Source organism: Schistocerca americana, chromosome 6, assembly GCF_021461395.2.
Source record: "Schistocerca americana isolate TAMUIC-IGC-003095 chromosome 6, iqSchAmer2.1, whole genome shotgun sequence".
In the NCBI taxonomy this organism is placed as follows: Eukaryota; Metazoa; Arthropoda; class Insecta; order Orthoptera; family Acrididae; genus Schistocerca; species Schistocerca americana.
Genome location: NC_060124.1, coordinates 70,268,593 through 70,289,576, shown reverse-complemented (window position 1 = coordinate 70,289,576; position 20,984 = coordinate 70,268,593). Strand labels below are relative to the sequence as shown.

Sequence of the window (20,984 nt, the reverse complement as noted above, 5' to 3'; positions counted from 1 at the left end):
TATATTACAGTGCTATACCTGAGCTTCTTTACGGGCAGAACTATCTAACGTATTGATTTAACTTATCTGGCAGCAAACAATAATTAGACTTTCCTTATTTCTCAACAATAAACAAAGCGAAAATATGCAAAATATACCAACTCATACACAATGGGAAATGCTTCCACCAACACGGTGAGTGTCAATCTAGTATGCACAAACATTACTTCTGGTGTTAGCAGATCATTGTTGCTTGTTTGAAATCACATATATAGGTCTTTGTGAGACTAGGGCATGAAGTGTTCAATGTACTCCAGTTTTAGGACTCTCCAGCAGTCAGAACTGTACCGAAACAGTTCTACATCATTGGCAGATCTGCCGAAGTTGCCCGCCCCCACTCTTGTAAAATTAAAATAATTTCTTTCCGTAGTTTTTCCTACAGATTTAGCAAATTTTGTGAATTTGTTAATGGATTTAACGAGAATGCAGCTTTATTGAAAAATGTAACTGGAATCAGTTCCCATGAACAGCAATCTGTCGTTTCACTTGTACTTTGAAAGTCATGGGTCGAAATGCTGCTGTTTGTCGACGACGTTATCTGAATGCAATCCTGTAAGTAATCTGAACATTTGTCACAGAAGAAGCTCATGTTTCAGAGCAAAAGCACTGGCTGTGGGTGCGAGAATATTATTGCGGTCTGAGGTAAGGCTCCTTCTCGTAGGCAGAATGTAGGAACAAGAAGGACATGTAACCTAAATGTACCTCTCCTGATTGTTAAGCCAGTTTTCTTTCTTGCACTTTTTTCCGGGCAGTTTTGCGCCCCCTCTTTGCCTGCGCCCTTGGCGTGGTCCTATCTGGCCACGCTCTCGACACGGCCCAAAGACGTTGTACGACCCTGTCTGCCGTGTTATGATCTGAACTGTACCCGGGAAAAAGGTCGAGTGCTGTGCCTTGATTGTTGTGTCATCAGTAAACAGTTTTCACAAGCAAGTTTACAGCACGCATATGATCAGATCGATAGTCTACCCAAACTCTCGTTTCGCATGCCATGATATAAATTCCTCAGTCTTATTATTATAGAAGCAATAATTCGGGTACCACATTTTGACATATAGTTTACGAACTCTTGAATCAAGAATTTCGAAAACAGACATTGAAATTCCAACAAGACAAAAATTCATATTATCTTGAGACGTTACAGATTTAACCTAGTATCCCACATTCTAAGAGTTGCTTTATGTCGATAAATCTTGGTCATACTGAACAGCTTTGTATACCCTAAAAACTGACGGAGCATTTTGATTATATAAAAAAATCATGTGATTATAGTTGGCGGAAATCTCTCCTACTATCGTGAAAACGCTGTTTACAAAAGAAAATTGAGGTCACTGCATTTAAAAGAGAGTTTACAATTCTTTTAAATAAGGTATTCTACCTTTCAGGTACTGTTACGTTGTCGGCCTGCCACGAACCAACTTTTTCCACATTTTAATTTTCCCTATTGAGGGGACTGGACAGGCCACTGAGAGATTTCAAACTTTATTTTTTCTGTCTGGAGAGATTTCTTCCACTGAGAAATTCAAAGTATACACACTTCCGTTATTTACTGTTACGGGCGATACAGGACATCCAAAGAACTAGTAAAGCTAGGAGATTTTTAATGCCTTGGCCGCAAGTGACATTACTGGAGACGTCTGTTATTATTCTCACAATACTATCTTTGGCGAAATTTCGGTTCTGCTGCTGCAGTTGAAAATGTAGTTCTGCGGAAATTCACAATCGTATTGTTAACATTAGAAGCTGCTGGTTGGTAAACATTTACAACATTTTTGCGTATTTCAGTTGTTTCGTGTGCTAAATACGTCGTCGCAATATGCTTGATAGGCTGCTGTCATGGTCGGACAAATTTTAAGTCGTCAGTTGCCGTTACGCAGTTTACGTACAATAGCAGGTTAGTGCGACTGTTATTGTAAGAAATGTTATGAATTACAGCCGTCACTGTGTAAAATATGCAGTGTAGTTATATGAAACTTGCTATGTTTTTCTTCATAAAACCATATATAATGGTTTCAAAATCTTGCAGGTTAGCAGCTCCTATGACTCACTTCTTCGCTCTTGTTGCTGTAGGTTGTGTTTTTTACTTGAGCTTCAACCGGCAGTTCGCGATGGCTTGGAGGTCTCACGGAAAAAATAACAGTGACATGGTCCGCAATTTACGCGGTAATTATTTCAGTTTCGCAGTTGCGCACCGGCATTCAGTAATGTGTTTCTAGAATATTTTATTGTATATTGTTTGTCTGTGCAGCTAATGGAATAATTCGTAGTAAGATTGTGGAAGAAGTTATGGAGCAAGTGGACCGTGGAAAATACGCGAAATTTAACCCCTACATGGATGCACCTCAAGGGATTGGTTATGGCGTCACTATCAGCGCCCCTCACATGGTAATTTGGTACATTATATTCCTACTCTAAAGGGCAACCTATCTGTCTAGAATAATACTAAAATTTACGTACTTTTAAGAAATTACTAAGCATAAAGGTTTGTGCAAACAATATGTACCTTTTTACTGTTAAAATTCGATCGGTAAGCAGCGACATTCCATTTATTATTGAAATGTCGTGATTCAGCAGTAACAATACGTTTGTGTCGCTATTTTGTGTTCGTAAGGCAACATTGTTTGGTTGAGAGAAAGTAGTATCTGTATTTTGTTGCCACCCTCTTCCTTTATTAACTGCAGTTCAGAGGTATCACCTGCCAGTGTGTTACAATATGAGATTTTATCATTCTACATTAGCTACAAGGTAAGTAATAACTTCCGAATTTAACATAATGCTATTATTCTTAAAGGACTGTTTCATCTCAGATCATACATGTCAATAGCAAATGTGTCACATCTTTATTTTAAAGTTTTCTGAAAAACATATGTGTTGAAGTTCCCGAAGACACCTTTCCAAAATTAAAATATTTTGATTTTGTGATGCTTTGCTAAAACTGTAGACCCCTCTACATGAGAGTATTTGTAAAAATGTTAAAACAGGAGTAAAAAAAAAAAAACATGATTATAAAAAAATTAAAAGTGATAGAGATTTGAAATTATTTTTAATAAAAACTTTGTTCAATACTGTCAGATGTAATTAACCCATACACACTTTTGAGCTTTTTTTTCGTATTTCGTCTGGAAAAATGAGCTACGAAATTCTGTAACTCTCAGCAAACTTCACAAGTATGTTTTGAAAAGATGAACAGTCACTGGATGTTAATTGTCATGTAAAGTTATAAAGTGTAAAGACTGCTAAATGTGAGCTATGATATTAATGTTGGAAATTCTTAAACTGCCAAAAGTATTTTTATACAAAGATGAGAGAACTTTTTAAATAAATTATTTACTGTGAAACCCACAGCCTGAATATTCCCAAAATTGTGTTATGTTGGTCATTGTACTAATGGAAGGTACATTCAGATTGGGCAATATTTTGTGGTGCATAATTTGTTAAACCTAACTAAGATAAAGGGAAATACGGAAGCGTCCGATCCCACCCGTCTGCTTTGACCCAGGACGTCACAAATATGGCGGAAACAAAAACAAACACACACACTTTCCACAAGAAGCCTAATGACGCCAACGGGACAAGCGCGGGAAGTGGGGTGTTTTGGGTGGGGGGCAAACTAAATATAAACAAATTTAGACGCCTTGCGTAGCTACAACGTGTAAGTGAAGACAGCCATGCATGAATACCCACCCACCTCCCCAGGGGTTGTAACCCCTGCAATCCATAGAAGATAAAGATGCTTCAGTAGCTGATTAGTATTTTTTGTCTTTTTTTAAAAAAATCTCACGGGATAGAACGAACAGATCAGAAAGATAAATATAATAAACTAAAACATAAATTGGAGGAAACAGATAATTAAAATAAGTAATAAGTGTTTTTAAATTGTAAAAAAAATCTCACGAGATCGAACGAACAGATCAGAAAAGTAAATAAAGTAAGATAAAACAGAACTGGAGACAGCCACACTCAAACCAAACTCCGCGACGTCATGACGTCACACTCGACAACACCCTTACGTCACGGGTCAAAGCCGATGCGTGGGATCGGACGCTTCTGTCGACCCAGATTAAGTCCTGGAACTTAAAAATTTTAGTTGATTGCTGAAATTGAGTAAATGTAATGCAAAACTTCTATATCATAGTCAGAATAAGTACTTTACATCATTAGAAGTGAGTGGGAAAACAATGGTTCATTTTGTTCAAACATTATGTTAAAAAAATAGATGTAGAAAATTGCTTTGTGCACACACTTTTCTGGTTCCTATATTACTCACTTTTTTTTGTCATAATTTATGACATTACTTGAATTAAAATTGCCTACACTGTAACAATCAATGTTACACTGTTGAAAAGAGTTCATATATTTTTCCATCTGTTCCACATTGATCTTGTATAGCCGAACTGAATTTGCACATGGACAAGGGTGATTCAACAAGAGCAATGCTCGGGAACTGGAAGCTGCACACTGAACTGTTGATGCTGGCCATTTGAAAGAATTTGCTGGAACCATGAGATATCATAAGGAGACGGTTACACCTTGTAGCACATGCGAGATACTAATTATTTGTCCCACGCACCACTGCTTGTCACAGAGACAAGAAATGGAGTTACTCACAACAAAGTCTTCTAAAATATACTGAGGTCTCTGAATTTCACACACAGTGACAGGTTGCATTGCATGGAGAACTGTTCTTGGAATGTATATGCCACTCCAGGCTGCAACCCAGTAGGGACTTCACTGAATTCTTACCAGTGGTATCATAGTAGATTATCTTTTTTCCAATTCCCCTAATGTACGTTCATTTAGAAGCAAGAGTTCCATGTTTTGTAATAGTTTTGAAATGACCTATACGAATCCAATAGCACCTCTTATAGCATTAAGAGCTTCACGCTGGAGATAAAATCTTGTTGCTAGATGTATGAGGTCCCCGAGGTTCAATCTTAGGTCCACTACTGTTTCCCATATATTAAACTATCTTCTGTCTAGGATACAACAAGCAAGAATTCAGTTCTTTTGGCAGATGACACTAGTATTGGAATCAATCCAAGCATACATACAGAAACAGCAAAAAAGTTCTTCAAAGTACTAGTTTCTTGTAAATGGTCTCACCCTCAATTTTAAAGCGACACATCATATTCATTTTTGCATATCAAGAGGTATTTCATCAGTGACGAGTGTAACACATGGTGAGGAAATAATGAATAGCGTAGAAACTTCAAAATTCTTAGGGGTCTATATTGATGAGAATTTAAATTGGGGAAAAAACACATTTTGGAATCCCTAAGGCAACTTCGTTCAGCCACATTTGTGCTTGGAGTTGTTTCAAATCTTGGGGAGAGACAAATCAGTAAGTTAACATATTTTGCATATTTTCATTCGATAATGTCGTATGGAATAATGTTCTGGGATAGCTCTTCTTTAAGAAAGCCCCCATAGCACAAGAGTGCTGTAAGAATAAGAATAAAAGTAAAATCATCTTGTAGGCATCTGTTTAAGGAGTTGTGCATTCTGACTACTGCTTCACAGTATGAAAGCAAACCTGTTGCACATAAACATTATGTATATTGACCTTGGTTTCAACAACTACTGGGGGTATCAGCATTACATTGCTAAAAAGCAATAGTCAGAATTTGGAGCAGCAATGCTCAAGTCAAAAATAAAACAAAACATTGTCGCCTTTGCCATGTGTAGCCAGCTGGGAACATCAAGACAGTGTTCTTAAAGTTTATGTGCATCCAGTTGACTGTTTAATCTTACATTGAAACTAGTATATGGATGTTGTATAACAGCCATTTTCAAAACTGTAAGGCTTCACTCTATATTTATTCCCTCATGAGGTTTGTTGTTAATAATCCACTACAGTTCAAAAGGAACAATGAGGAACATAATTACAACACCAGAAGGAAAAACTATTTATTACTCCACATTAAGGTTTCTTTAGCAAAAAAGGGGTACACAGTGCTGCAACAAAAATTTTTGATAATTTACCCAGTGATATGAAATAAAATTTGATAACTAACTGATAAAGTTTCTCCGTGGCAGCACCTTCCATTCTGTAGAATCTGTTGCAGAATTTCAATTGTTGTTACGTGTAAAAGGTGGTGGGTAGGAATTACTAACTCACATATGTATGTCCTTTTGTAAAAATAAATAAAGTCTTAGAAATGTTCAGAATGTAACAGTATGTGAATGTTAAGTGATTCATTCCACATCATTACAATCTATCGTGCTGAATGATCCATGGAACATGTAACCAACAAACAAACGTTACAGAGGCCTCGTGCCCCATCACATGCACTTTTCCGATGACCTCTTGTAGAAAATATGCATTTTTTTTTTCTTTCCCCTGTACAGTGTTTTCCAGGCTCATAAAGCTGAAAGCGGTTTTTAAAATTTGATGCTACACCTTCAGTCACATACACATGTTTAGGAAATATATGACCTCTAGATGCTGTATTGTCAATTATCATGCTGCCAGCATAGCATGCATGTGCACTGTCATGAATGAGGTCACTGACAGTAGTAAAACTGTGTGATGTTCCAAAAAAGTGAGAAACCTCTGTGAATATTCACATTTGTGATGTGTGCCAATGGAAACATGGAACTTCATTCTGCAAAACATCAGATAACACTTCAGTGGTCATCCCTTAAACACCAAGACACACTGCACACTCTTCAACCATTTCTCTTGTGGCTCTTGACACCTACGCAAAAACATCTAAACAAAAGCATCGGGTCACCATCTCTGTGTACTTCTGTCCTGTGGCACTGCTTTTGGTGGAAAAAATAAGTTTCAGATTAGTGTAGTAAATACATGTGCATACTTCCTTCACTAGCTGGCATTTTACACATTTTGGTTGTAAGGAGAATTATTTTGTGAGACCACTTTATAAATTTGGGTTCTCCTTTTCCATTAGGAGATTGCTGCTTTTACTGATCTTGTTGTGTATCATTTTGCATTTTTAACTTTTTCACAATTTTCATTAACAGAGTAAATATCAGCCTGATTTGGCATCACTTGGGTAATATTCCAGAGCAACGTTAACCATATCATATTGCAATGGATGGTCACAGTAGGAATCTGACATGCCCAGATACCTTTTTTAGTCTTCATTTTATGAGCTTTCGAAGTAAATAATGTGAGGAAGTGGGTATGTATTTCTGTTTCTGCTGTTTTGCGTAACTATCTGGTATCAGAACAGTGTCGGTAATTGTACCTTCTCAGTATAGGTGGGTGCCAAGATAGCAGTGTCTAGGTTTTTCAGTGCATATATGACTACCTTCGGTTTCTGCACTAAATGCATCTACATTATACATTTCACAAAGTTTTGAAGATGTTGCTTGTGTAAAACTTATTTCGATTTCTTCTACTTTTCTTTGTACAAACTATTTTCTTCTTTTGCGTCTTACCTTGTCTGGGTGTTTAAGGGATGGAGGGGGGGGGGGGGGACATATGAGGGACTGAAACAGAAATGCTTACATTCAATGCATCAATAACTTCCCAGGAATATAAACATCTGCACTGTCTTCTTCAGTTTCACATTCCAGTGACTGTGATTGTTCAGGTGGGTTATCACTAAGTTTCTTGTTGGAGTGAGTAACTACTAACACATTAACCAAACAATATACATTTTGTGAGAGAGGTTTTAGAGTAAATAATTAAAAAAAACATAGAAATGCACTTTTTTAATTTTTTGTAATAAATATTTACATAATATAGATAGCTATAACAGAGAAGTGTTGTTTATATCAGTTGTCCCTGGTAACAGAATAAGGAAGTTCTGTGACTTTCCAAATTAGTAAAAAAAATTAAATTTTTTTGTGTTTACTACTTAGGTTTGTAAGTAAAAAGAAAATGCATAAGTAGGTATTTGTGTCAATTAAATTTGAGCATTTAAAGAGGGAGCTTTGAAACAAAACATCTGCCAGTTCTCTATACTATCAACCTTGGTTAATTAGTTATATTTCTTTTTAGTTCTGTACTGTTTTAAGAGTTATTTACAAAATATACATTTTTCGAAGAACTATACCATTTACAAAAACAAAGATAAAATGAAAATATCCTGTTTCGTAACACACTTTGTACAGAGGTCTAACTTTTTTTTTTGAGAAACTGACATGCCTTATATGATTTGAGATTAAATTGCCTGACTGCATTTTCTAATTACGTTTATTAGTGATCTATCCAACAATGTCTTGACAATCACATAAGAAGATCATAAATCAACCTGCTTCCCCCCTGCAGGTCCAAGGGTTCAAGGGTTAGAATAGGCCTGAGGTGTTCCTGCCCATCGTAAGAGACTACTAAAAGGAGTCTCACACATGTCGGCCTTTAAGTGGTGGTCCCCTGTCTGGTTTGACCTCCATCTTTCTAAATTTTCTTGAAGAGCGAGCCAATTGGTGAAGGGCGCCTTACATGGTGCATTGTGTCTATTGTGCATTGAGATCTTTAGCCCACTTTCTCGTCATTGCATTGCAGTCCCCCTCATTCTTCATCTCTTGGACGAGGACAGCTTCCTGGGTGTGTTTTCCACCATGCACTATGCAGTGTCGCTTTCTGTGCCGACGATGACCATGGACTTTTTAGCATCTCATCCAGCATGGTAGCCAGTCCATTGTGGTGGGGCCGCCATGTACCCTGTTGGTTGTAGCCCCTTACAACACAGTGATCGCTCTTTTGATACCTGTGCCGTTAACTCCCCACGTATGCCATGGAGTACCTAGATGCCCATATCCAAGGGGCATCGGGACTCCCGGCAATGGCCATCCTGCCAGGTGGCCCTTGCTGAGGCTGGGTGGCACCTATGTGGTGGGCCCCTGGTTGGAGTGGCTGGCATCAGGGCGGATGACATGCCATGAAGCATAGTACGTCATCTCTTGCTGGTGGTCCGCCGCCTGCAGTCTCTAAGCGGGCAAAGTCTTAACTTCAATGCTAAGAAATATTACCCCAAATTGTTCCCTTCCGTGGCCACACCATGGGAGGAATGCCAGGCTAAGGATGGCAGCGAAGATTATTCGCTCCGGTACCTCATATGTACGAGAGTTGATGGGGAATCTTTCATGTCCATGAAGCCTCAATTTTTTATGGAACATTTGGAGGACAAGTTTGGGGAGGTGGAGGGCTTGTCCAAAATGCACTCTGGATCAGTCTTGATAAAAACAGCATCCTCTGCTCGGTCAGGGGCATTATTCACTTGTGACAAGTTGAGGGCTGTTTCTGTTACCATCATGCCCCATAAGAGCTTAAATATGGTCCAGGGTATTACATTCCACCGGGACCTTCTTTTGCTGTCTGACAATGAGCTATGCGCCAATTTATAGGGGCGAGGTGTTCATTTTGTCTGGCATGTCCATCAAGTCCGAGGGATAATCAGGTTGCCACTGGTGCCTTCATATTGGCTTTCGAGGGTGACACGTTGACTGAGAAGGTCAAGGTGATGGTCGAAGGCTGTGACGTCAAGACATATATCCCTTCCCCGATGCAGTGCTGGAAGTTCAGCCATATGTCTTCCCGCTGTACTTCCAGCGTCACATGTCAAGATTGTGGATGTCCATCACATCCCAATACTCCACGTGCCCCACCTCCCATCTGTGTGACCTGCAAAGAGCCTCATTCAACTTGCTTGCCAGACTGCAGAATTTTACAGAAAGAGAGGAAGATCATGGAATATAAGACCCTGGACCGACTGACCTACACTGAGACTAAGAGGAAATTTCAGCACCTAGAACCTCTGGCTTTGACCTCCTCTTACACCGCCGCTATGAGAACAATTGTTGCCCCATCAGTTCCTCGCATTCCTGTCGCGTCTCAGAACCAGAAGACTACACCTGCCTCCTTGATGGTAGGGGGTACTTCCCTCCCTGTTGCTCCCGCACCACCTACTTCTGGAGCAACACCCCCCTCCCCCACCCCCTCCAACCATTGGGGACATCAGTCCCCACTTCTGAGCTGGAGAAGCACGAGTCTTCTTCAGCTCATCTCACTAGGAAGGGGTCCCTTGAGTTCAGTGACAACCTGTGTGATAGTGACCATTTCCCCATCTTCCTGCCACTGCCTCGGTGTCAGGCCCATGGAAGCCTGTCCAGATGGGCTTTAAACAAGGCAGACTGGGAAACTTTCATGTCTGCTGTCACTGTTGAATCTCTCCCACATGGTAACATCGATGTGATGGTTGCGCAGGTAACTACAGCAATTGTTCTGTGGCAGAAAATGCGATTCCTCGCTCTTTAGGATGCCCCTGGCGAAAGGCAGTCCCTTGGTGGCAGCCGGAAGTTGCTGAAGCAATTAAGGAGTGTCAACGAGCTCTACAGCGACATAAGTGGCATCCTTCCCTGGAGCACCTCATAGCCTTTAAACGGCTCCACGCCCGCATTTGCCGACTTGTCACATGACAGAATCAGGAGTGTTGGGAGTGATGTCTCCACCATTGGGTGCCACACGTCACCTTCCCAAGTCTGGGCAAAGATGAAACGTGTTTTCGGGTACCAGACCCCAACAGGTGTTCCTGGTGTTAACTTAAATGGTGTGTTATCTACCTATGCAAACTGCAAACATGATTGCTGAGCACTTTGCTCGAGCCTCTGCCTCGAAGAATTACCCCCCAGTCTTTCACTGCATGCTTCATTGAATCCTGTAACACCTCATTTACAGAGTGGGAGCTCCTCAGTGCCCTTGCACATTGCCCTGACACAGCTCCTGGGCCAGATCGGATCCACAGTCAGATGATTAAGCATCTCTCATCTGACTGCAAGCGACATTTCCTCGACATCTTCAACCGATCTGGTGTGATGGCATCTTTCCATCGTTCCATCGCAATGGCGGGAGAGCATCATCATTCCGGTGTTCAAACCTGGTTAAAACCCGCTTGATGTGGAAAGCTGACTGCCCATCAGCCTCACCAACGTTCTTTGTAAGCTGCTGGAACATATAGTGTGTCGGCGCTTGGGTTGGGTCCTGGAGTCACATGGCCTACTGGCTCCATGTCAGGCCGTCTTCTGTCAGGGTTGCTGTACCACTGATAATCTTGTGTCTGTCGAGTCTGCCATCCAAACGGCTTTTTCCAGATGCCAACACCTGGTTGCCATCTTTTTTTGATTTACGAAAAGTGTATGACACCATCTGGCGACATCATATCCTTGCCACATTGTACGAGTGTGGTCTCCAAGACCCGCTTCCGATTTTTATCCAGAATTTCGTGTCGCTTCGTACTTCCAACGTCCAAGTTGGAGCTTCCCATAATTCTCCCCATATCCAGGAGATTGGGGTCTCGCAGGTCTCTGTATTGAGTGTCTCTCTATTTTTATTGGGCATTAATGGTGTAGCAGCAGCTGTAGGGCCATCTGTCTCACCTTCTCTGTATGCAGAGGACTTCTGCATTTTGTACTGCTCCACCAGTACTCGTGTTGCTGAGCAGCACCTACAGGGAGCCATCCACAAGGTGCAGTCATGGGCTCTAGCTCAAGGTTTCCAGTTTTTGGCCGCAAAGTTGTGTGTTATGCATCGTACTGTTCATCCAGAACCAGAACTTTATCCTACTGATGATCCACTCACTGTCGTGGAAGCATATCGATTCTTAGGACTGGTTTTTGATGCCCAATTGACTTGGCTACCTCACCTTCGTCAGCTTAAGTGGAAATGCTGGCAGCACCTCAATGCCCTCCACTGCCTGAGCAACACCAACTGGGGTGCAGATCACTCTATGCTGCTGCAACTCTACAGAGCACTTGTTCAACCCCACCTCGACTATGGGAGTATGGTTTATGGTTCAGTGGCACACTCAGCATTGCGTTTACTTGTCCCAATGCACCACTGTGGCATTCGCCTAGTGACAGGTTCTTTTATAACGAGTCTGGTGACCGCTGTCCTTGCGGAGGCCGAAGTCCCTCTGTTGAAGGTTAGACATGCACAACTGCTCGCCAGTTATGTTGCACATGTTCTTAGATCTCCTGCACATCTGAATTACAGTCTCCTTTTCCCACCCGTGGCAGCCCGTCTCCCCCATCGGCAGCCCAGGTCATGGCTAATGATTGCAGTTTGCATGCGATCCCTTCTGTCTGAACTGTAGTCCTTCCCTTTACCACCTATGCTTGAGGTCCATTCACGTACACCTCTGTGGTGTACACCTAGGCCGCGGCTTCGCCTGGACCTTTCACGTGGCCCTAAAGACTCAGTTAACCCTGTGACTCTCCGCTGTCACTTCCTCTTGATTCTCGACATGTAGCAGGGCCATGACGTGGTTTACACTGATGGTTCGATGGCTGATGGTCACTTTCGCTTTGCCTGTGTTCATGGAGGACATATAGAATAGTACTCCATGGCCGATGGCTACAGTGTTTTCACTGCAGAGCTGGCGGCCATATTTCGTGCTCTTCAGCACATCTGCTCAAGCCCATGTGAGTCATTTCTCCTGCGTACTGACTCCTTGAGCAGCCTACAAGCTATCGACCAGTGGTACCCTTGTCATCCTTTGATAGCGACCATCCAGGAGTCCATCTATGCCCTAGAACAGTCCAGTCATTCAGTGGTGTTTGTCTGGACCCGAGGTCACGTCGGAATGCCAGGCAACGAACTTGCTGACAGGCCGGCAAAACAGACTACGTGGAAACCGCTTCTGGAGATGGGCATCTCTGAACCTGACCTACGTTCTGACTCACGCCGCAGGGTTTTTCGGCTTTGGGAGACAGAATGGCACAACAGTACACTTGTCCTCCGCCGGCTCCGCATTGGCCGTGCTTGGGCGACCACGGTTACCTCCTGCACCTTGAAGACCTGCCTCAGTGTTGGTGCGGCACCCGGTTGACAGTGGCCCATCTTCTGGTGCACTGTCCCACTTTGACTGCCGAGTGACGGAATCTTGGGTTGCTGGACTCATTGCTGCCAATTTTACCTGACAACGCCTCGTTGGCTGATTTAGTTTTGCGTTTTATTTGTGAGGGTGAGTTTTATCATTTGGCCCCCTGTGTCCTCCACCGTAGTGCTTTTGGGGTGGATGTTTTAATGTGTCACAGAGTGGCTGGCTTTTCATTTTTATTCTCGTGGTCGGCCAGTCATCTGCTCTTTCGTTTTTACCCCTTCTAAATGTTCTCTCTCTGTGTGTTGTTTTTTTTTTTTTTTTTTTTCTCCATAGTAGTGTTGGTTGTCCTGTCGTTCTTCTGGTTCTTCCTTTCTCCTGTTATTGTGCTGTATGTCTCCTTCTTTCTTTTCCTCTTTTCCTTGTGTAATTGTAGTTTGGTCCCCTTCCTCCACCCCCCCCCCCCCACCCCCCTCAGTAATTGTAGTTTGGTCCCCTTCCTCCCCCCCCTTACCCCCCCCCCCCCCCCATCTTTTAAACCAACCAATCGACCTGCTTGCCCAATAACTTCTGAATTTTTTTTGTCATAATATACTATGGAATGTTTTACTTAGGAGCTGTTTACTTCATAGAGAATCATCTCCTCGCCTAAATTTTCACAGCAGACCAAAGTATGGCACATACCTACATGAATAGACTCTCTTTATGGTGTCATCATACTTGACTCGTGTTCAGGAGGATAACAGTTCAAACCTCCACCCGACCATCCTGATTTAGGTTGTCCATGATTTCCCTAAATCACTTCAGGTAAATGCCAGGATAGTTCCTTTGAAACGGCATGGCTGACTTCCTACCCGGTCCTTCCATAATCCGATGGGACTGATGGTCTTTAGTAAGGCAGTCCTACTTATTGCTGAAGGTATACACTATGACACAGAGAAATTTGTTCTTCATAATTGTATTACATTTAAATTGAGTTATGTTTAACATCCACTTTACCAAGTACCTATCCTCTGCGTATGTTCATGAATCAGTAGTTGTTATGTGGGACTGTAACTATGGTTGATGTTGAAGTGACCTGAATGTTGCGTAGGTGGTGTTCCCTAAAACTATGAAACAGGATGGGAAATTCTCAAACCCTCACATAGGATATACTTCTTGACCCAGAAGTCATGAATGATTACATACCATGCTCAGTAAGTGAACTGAGAAACAAAATTAAGGGGGGTAGGACAACGGGCTGTCTTGGAGCAGGAGAGGCACCAGAGGACATTTTAATTTCCACTGTCTATACTTTTACAAGTAAATTCGTAAAACTTTGTCAGCATGACCAGGAAAGATTCAGGATTCACACTCGTAGCAGCGGAAGTTCAGAAACATAACAAAATAATTTTTTTACATGTGAAATTTCATCATTTTTTCACTTACTATTAGCTGCATTTGTTGCTATCGGTACACTTTTCTTCATAAGTAAGAGAGAATGTTCGATGAATTTTGCACAGCATACAAACCATACTTACAGGTGTCTGAAACTCTAGAATCTATTTGATTTATGAAAAAATGAATGAGCTGTTACGTTTTAAACTTTATGTTTAGAAAAAAAATCAAATTTTGTAGTTAATTATTTCAATTTTTACGACAGTTTTTAATAGATTTGGAAAATTCTAGAGGTTCATACACCTGTAAGTATGGTTTGTATGCTGTGCAAAATTCATCAAAGAATCTCTCTTACTTGTGAAGAAAAATGTACCTATAGCAACAAATGCAGCCAATAGTAAGTGAAAAAAATGATGAAATTTCATATCTAAAAAAAAAAAGTTATTTTGTTATGTTTTTGCTATGAGTGAATCCTGAATTCTTCCTGGTCATGCTGACAAAGTTTTATGAATTTATTTGTAAAAGTATAGACAGTAGAAAATAAAATGTCCTGTGGTGCCTCTCCTGCTCCAAGTCGGCCCGTTTGACGCCCTACCCCCCTTAAGGAAAATGACATATATGCATCAGATGTGTTTGCTGCTAAACTCCTAGAAAGGTTTCGAACTCCAGAACTGTAGAGTATTGTTGGTTGGTTGGGTGATTTCATGTTCTATTGATCATTTGCATGACAAATTGTAATGTGGAACAAATCATTTTATCACATCGCAAATTACTTTGTCAGTGTGGCTACATGTTGATCATTCACAAGTCTCTCTCTACATTATATTTCACTAATACAGGGTGCGGCAGAACCGACTAAGCAGTTTTAAGGAGCTGTAAAAAGTAAATCTGATTGTATAGAGAAAAAATGTTTTTATTTTTAAATTGGTACTATATAACATTTTACATTCATTTAGTTTTGAAAATAATGTCCTCAAGATGGTGGCTATTAGCATTAATACATTGTTGTGGGTGATCCCTGAAGTTTCGAGCAGCTCTTGCACACACAGTGCGGAGTATGGCATTCACTTTGTCAATAATCTGCTCTTTTAACTCTGGTAGGGTGTGAGGGTGGCTTTTGAAAACCTTTTCCTTCCTATATCCCCAAAGAAAGCAGTCACAAATGCTCAAATCTGGTGACAGCGCAGGCCACCCGACATCACCCCTTAAAGAGACAAGGCATCCCTCAAACATTCCTCTCAAAACATCAAGTGAAATTCAAGATATGTGAGCAGTAGCTCCATCCTGTTGGAACCACAAGTCCCCCAGTCCATGTTCTTCAACAATCTAGTCCATTCTGGGTTGCATGAAATTTTACAGCATTGAAGCATAACATGTGGAATTAACTGTCACGTTCACTCCTTCCTCCTCAAAAAAGTAAGGGCCTACCATACCAGATTGTGATACGGCACGCCACACTGTCACTCTAGGTGAATGTTGCGGTCTTCCATGAATAATTCGGGGGTTATTTTCAGCGAAAGTTTTGAGTGGAATGTTGAACAGTCGCTGAAAAGCTCATTGTGTAGCGATCACAGATATGTTGTTTCCATAATAAGCGCGAACGGCAAAACCACGATGTGCACTGGTGCAGACCATGTTGGCTACTGAAAGGGGGTCAATGACTGAACGAAGGCAGACCACGTGCAACTGCCTATCCCCACCACAGCCCCAGCGGTAATCGATAGAAACAGAATAGTCGGTTCTGCTGCACCCTGTACTTGTTCCATAGACCACGAATATGACATTCTGTAATGAACATGTCGGTTTAATTCATCTGTTGGATAAGAGGAGTTGTCATTCTGAAATTCTTTTAATTTGTTTTTAAATGTTGGTTGGCTACCTGTCAGACTTTTAATGCTATTTTTCTCAAATGACCAAAGATTTTTATGGCAGCACGGTTTCACCCCTTTCTGTGCCAAAGTCAGATTTAACCCAGAATAGCGAAGATCATCCTTTCCTCTAGTGATGTAGCTATGCACTTCACTATTATTTTTGAATTGGGATGGGTTATTTATAACAAACTTTGTATGTGAATATATGTATTGTGAATGTCTGAGTTTCTTACATAAATGTCTGCAAGGTGGTTTTTGTGGGCTCCAGCTATCATTCTGATTTCACACTTCTGTGCAATGAATACTTTTTCTCTTACTGATGAATTGTCCCAAAATATGATGCCATATGAAAATAGGCATAATAGGCTATTTTACTCTCTTGGCTCTGTGATCAAAAATTGTGGTTGCAGCATTGTGCACCTTTTTTGTGCTTAAGACAACCTTAATATGGCATAATGAATGTTATTTTCTTCTTCTGATATTGTAGTTATAAACAACATTGTTCCTTTTGAACTGCAGTTAATTGTTTACATAAACTTCACGAGGAAATAAGTACTGTAAAGCAGTAGACAAAACGCGTAACTCCTTAAACAGATTTCTACGAGATGATCATGGGTGAGCACCACATTTTATTCTTACAGTGCGTTTGTGGGCAATGAAGACTTTCTTTCTTAAAGATGAGTTACTCCATAACATTATTCTGTGTGACATTATTAAATGAAAATATGTCAGTTAATGATTTGCATCTCCCCAAGATTTGCAATGATTCTAAGTGCAAATGTTACTGAACTAAGTTATTTTAGTAGTCTGAAATATGTTTTTTTCCTGTTTAAAATCTCATCAATATGGAAACCCAATAATTTTGAAGTTTTTTGCCCTAAATTATTCATTTACCATGTGCTACAGGGCTCTAGTACATCTAGATGTGCAGAACTGAATATGTTGACTTAATAAAACTGCGAGTGAGATCATTTGCACAAAACCAGTCACTCATACTTTCCAAAATATTGTTTACTATTTCTTCTGCTTCTCAAATTTTGTAATTTTTTAAAAGAAGTTTCTGTCAACCACTTAATTTCATTTTTAATTAATGTTTGAAATCTGGTATTTTTCCTGGTAAACTCAAAATTTTTATGGTGATACAAATCTTCAGAAAGAAAGATAAGCAGGTGTCCAACTACTGACCAGTTTTTGTTGTTCCAGTATTCCAGTTTCTAATGTACAGCCAGCTTAATAAATATTTTATAAGCATGTTCTCTCCAACAGCCAATCTGTCTTTTAAGTTAACAACTAGGTGTTAACTGCATTTTGAAAATAAGGACCTGTTTGTCATACTTTGTGATCTCACTAAAGTCTGTATACCATTTAGCACTACACCCTACTTGCAAAACACGAAGTTTATGACACACACAACCCAACTTTAACTGTAATTAAGTCCTGTTTAAACAACAGGAGACAGTCTATCTTTATTCAGAATAGATGCTAGTTGCTGAAGGACGTTCAGACTGGCATGCCACCTAGCTTTTGGCTCTTGGTTCATTTCTTTCCATTATTGCAGTAACAATTTACCTTCCCACATAGGAGCTAATACAGTAGTATATTAAGCAGATGACACACTGCTTTACACATGCTGCGCCACCATAAAATTGCGGCAGGCAATTAAAGAAAAATTAAAACTAACAGTGAAGTGGTTTTATTCTAATGAACTCCTTTGTAAATGATAGATTGATACTTTACATAAAGATGACACGTTAAGTTGCAGATAGGCTCAATTAAGACACTTACAAATAAGCTTTCCACCACAGTCTTCATTAGAGAAAGAAATGGAATTAAATTGAAAGAACATCTGTGTAAAATTAAGATTATCAGTTGTGTATAGGATGATTAAAGCTTTTGCACTGTTAAGTGGCCAGTGGTTAATAAAGGGCATATTTACGTCTCCAAGACAAACACAGTGATGTGCTGGTTTGTCATGCAGGTTAGATTTTACCTCATAAATCAGCAATCCATCTTATCTGATACGCTCTAGGTCCATAACCTATTGAACGTATCATAGTGCACAACTTAATTTACAGTAAGCAACTGGCAGGCAAGAAACATACAATATTTATTTTTCCCTTCCATATGTATTCATTTCAGAGATGCTATGTAGTTCAGTAGTGCTTGAAATTCATCGTCATAGACTGTGTTTTGGATATTTCACTGTTATGTGAGACAACTGATTTTGCAAGAGAAGAAATACATAGCTTGTTTACATAAGTAACATTTACTTACATTAAATGTAATCTGCTTTTATAATTAATTTATTTATTTATTAATTCAGCTGTTTGATGCATTAAAGCATGACATTTTGATTGTACAATGAAATTTACGGAGTGTACTCTAGAATAAAGGTCTAGGTCAGGGCTAGTTGTGTACTTAACTGTGGTTGTGCGGGAATCCTATCAATACTTTCTGTGAGATATGGTGAGAAGGAAAGAGGGTGGGACAGCTGCTGGGTCCACACAGCCAATGAGAGAGCAGCGAACAGTTAATGCCTGTAGTCAAATCTTTTGACATACATACATACATATTCTAAAGGCTAATTCTTCGTCAATGCAATGACTCTCGTCTGTCATTGGCTGTTTGTTTTTAGTTCCCTTTTATTGTCTGATCTTATCCTTTCTCAGTGTCTTCGAAATACCCTTCATCCTAGGCCGTCTTATTCCTGTCCTTCTCACTTCTTCTTGTTCTTCTTCTTCTTCTTCTTCGGCACTACAGCCCTTGGTGGGCCTTGGTGTCCTCAACAATCTTCCTCCATATATATCTCTGTTCTCAGCCTTTTTCTTCCGTTCAAGGATCCCCATCTTGGCAAGGTCAGCCAGCATGTTGTCCATCCATCTAGCTCTTGGTCTGCCCTTCTTTGTGGTGGAATACAGTATGGCATTCATTATTCGTTTGGGTATCCTGTCTTCTGTCATCCTTTCCATATGTCCTAACCAACGTATTCTTTGAGATTTGATAAATTTCACTGCATCTTTCCCTTGTATAAGCTCTTGTATTTCATGGTTGTAACTCACTCTCCAACCTTCTGCCTCTCACAGGCCCATAGATTGTTTTTGTAAGATTTTCCTTTAAAATGCCCTTAGGCTGTTACTGTCTGCTTCTGTCATTGTCCACATTTCTGATCCATATGTGGCAACAGGTCACACAGTGTTCTAGAATATCTTTAGGTTTTCATAATAGGCTTTGTTTCCTGCTTGTTAAATAATGGAAGCATCTAACAGCTTTGAAACATTTATCAGAGATCTTCAGGTCCTGTGGTGTTCTTCTAGCTTCAGAATTGGACAAAACCATGTATTTTGTCATTTACAGTAAGTCGAATTCTTGTTCCTTCTGCTTCCATTTCTCCATATATTTCTTTAAGCGATGTTACATCCCTTGCCACTATGACAATATCATCTACATATGCACCTATCTGGCTGGACTTCATCATTATTGTTCCTTTTTTATCTACTTTTTGTATGATACTATGCAGTTCAAATGGTTCAAATGGCTCTGAGCACTATGGGACTTAACATCTATGGTCATCAGTCCCCTAGAACTTAGAACTACTTAAACCTAACTAACCTAAGGACAACACACAACACCCAGCCATCACGAGGCAGAGAAAATCCCTGACCCCGCCGGGAATCGAACCCGGGAACCCGGGCGTGGGATACTATGCAGTGCTAAGTTAAACAGGACTGCAAAGAGGCCATCATCCTGTTTCACTCTGTCCTCAAAGTCAAACTGCGTGGTCATTCTGTTATTCACTTTTACTTTTGTGTCCTTCATTGTTAGCTCGATTAACCTTCTTAGTTTATCAAGGATACCCAGTTCTTTCAGTCCTGGTCTATTAATACTATTAAAAACTTGTTTAAAGTCAATGAACAGGAAGTGGAGATCTATATCATATTCATAAGGTCTATTAATACTATCGAAAGCTTGTTTAAAGTCTATGAACAGGAAGTGGAGATCTATATCATATTCATAAAATTTTTCCATTATTTGTCTAACAACAAACAGCTGGTCAGATTTACCTCTGTTTGGCCAGAACCCACATTGGTATTCTCAGAGTATCTTTTTGGTGCACTTCTTTATTCTTTCATTGGGCAGTCCAGAGAAAGTCTTATATACTGCACTCAGTAGTGTTATGCCTCTATGGTTCTCACAATTGAGCTTTTCTCCTTTCTTATTCCAGTATTCCACTCCTCCGGCATGCTTTCATTATTTCACGTCCTAAAGGTCCCCCCCCCCCCCCCCCCCCCCCCACACACACACACACACACACACTACCAACCAATTTTATTGGTTGTGACATGATCCCATCTTCACTGGGTGCATCCTTATTTTTTAGTTTATTTATCACAGTTTCCACTTCCAGCATTGTTGGGTTTTGTGTCTCATCTCTTTCAATTTCTCTTGCCTCTGTGTTCTCTTCCTGTTTCTGTGTACCTCTTGGGGCCTGATCTGAGTTTTTGTTGGGTGTATCTTCAAAGTATTCTTCCCTCCTTTGCAATATTTCTTGTTCATCTCTTATTACCTGTTTCTTGTTCATCTCTTATTACCTTGCCGTTTCTGTTTTTGCATGCATGTTGTTTGTGTTGAAAATCTTTTTCTAATCTTTCCCACAGCATTATAGAGAATTTCTTCGTTTCATTCTGTTCCTTTAATTCTTCCATCTCTTTAAACTTTGATTTCAGCCATTACTTTTCCTTTTTCTTGCATATTCTTTGGGCATTGGATCTTATTTCTTAGTACACCTCCATGTTTCTTCTTGTTTCTCTCTGTATCATTGTCAGTCTTGCTGCATTTGTATGTTCTATACTAGCCTGCATTCATCATCAGACCACTCATTTCTTGCATTTCTTCTCATCCCAACTACATCTCCTGC

At 40.3% G+C, this 20,984-nt stretch overlaps 1 protein-coding gene across 10 annotated transcripts in view; it reads left to right on the top strand.

Moving 5' to 3' along the window:
* The first annotated feature begins 1,506 nt into the window (after nt 1–1,506).
* LOC124619939 (protein-L-isoaspartate(D-aspartate) O-methyltransferase) overlaps nt 1,507–20,984 on the top strand; it is a 54,322-nt gene continuing 34,844 nt past the window's right edge. For 2 of the 10 annotated variants that reach the window (XM_047146595.1, XM_047146594.1), the window contains exons 1-3: nt 1,508–1,930; nt 2,107–2,199; nt 2,285–2,421. In XM_047146595.1, coding sequence (XP_047002551.1) covers nt 1,873–1,930; nt 2,107–2,199; nt 2,285–2,421 — 288 coding nt within the window. In that variant the 5' untranslated portion in view covers nt 1,508–1,872. Of the gene's footprint in view, nt 1,931–2,062; nt 2,200–2,284; nt 2,422–20,984 lie in introns of all 10 variants that reach the window. The other 8 variants (XM_047146597.1, XM_047146599.1, XM_047146596.1 and 5 more) reach the window with 6 other exon arrangements.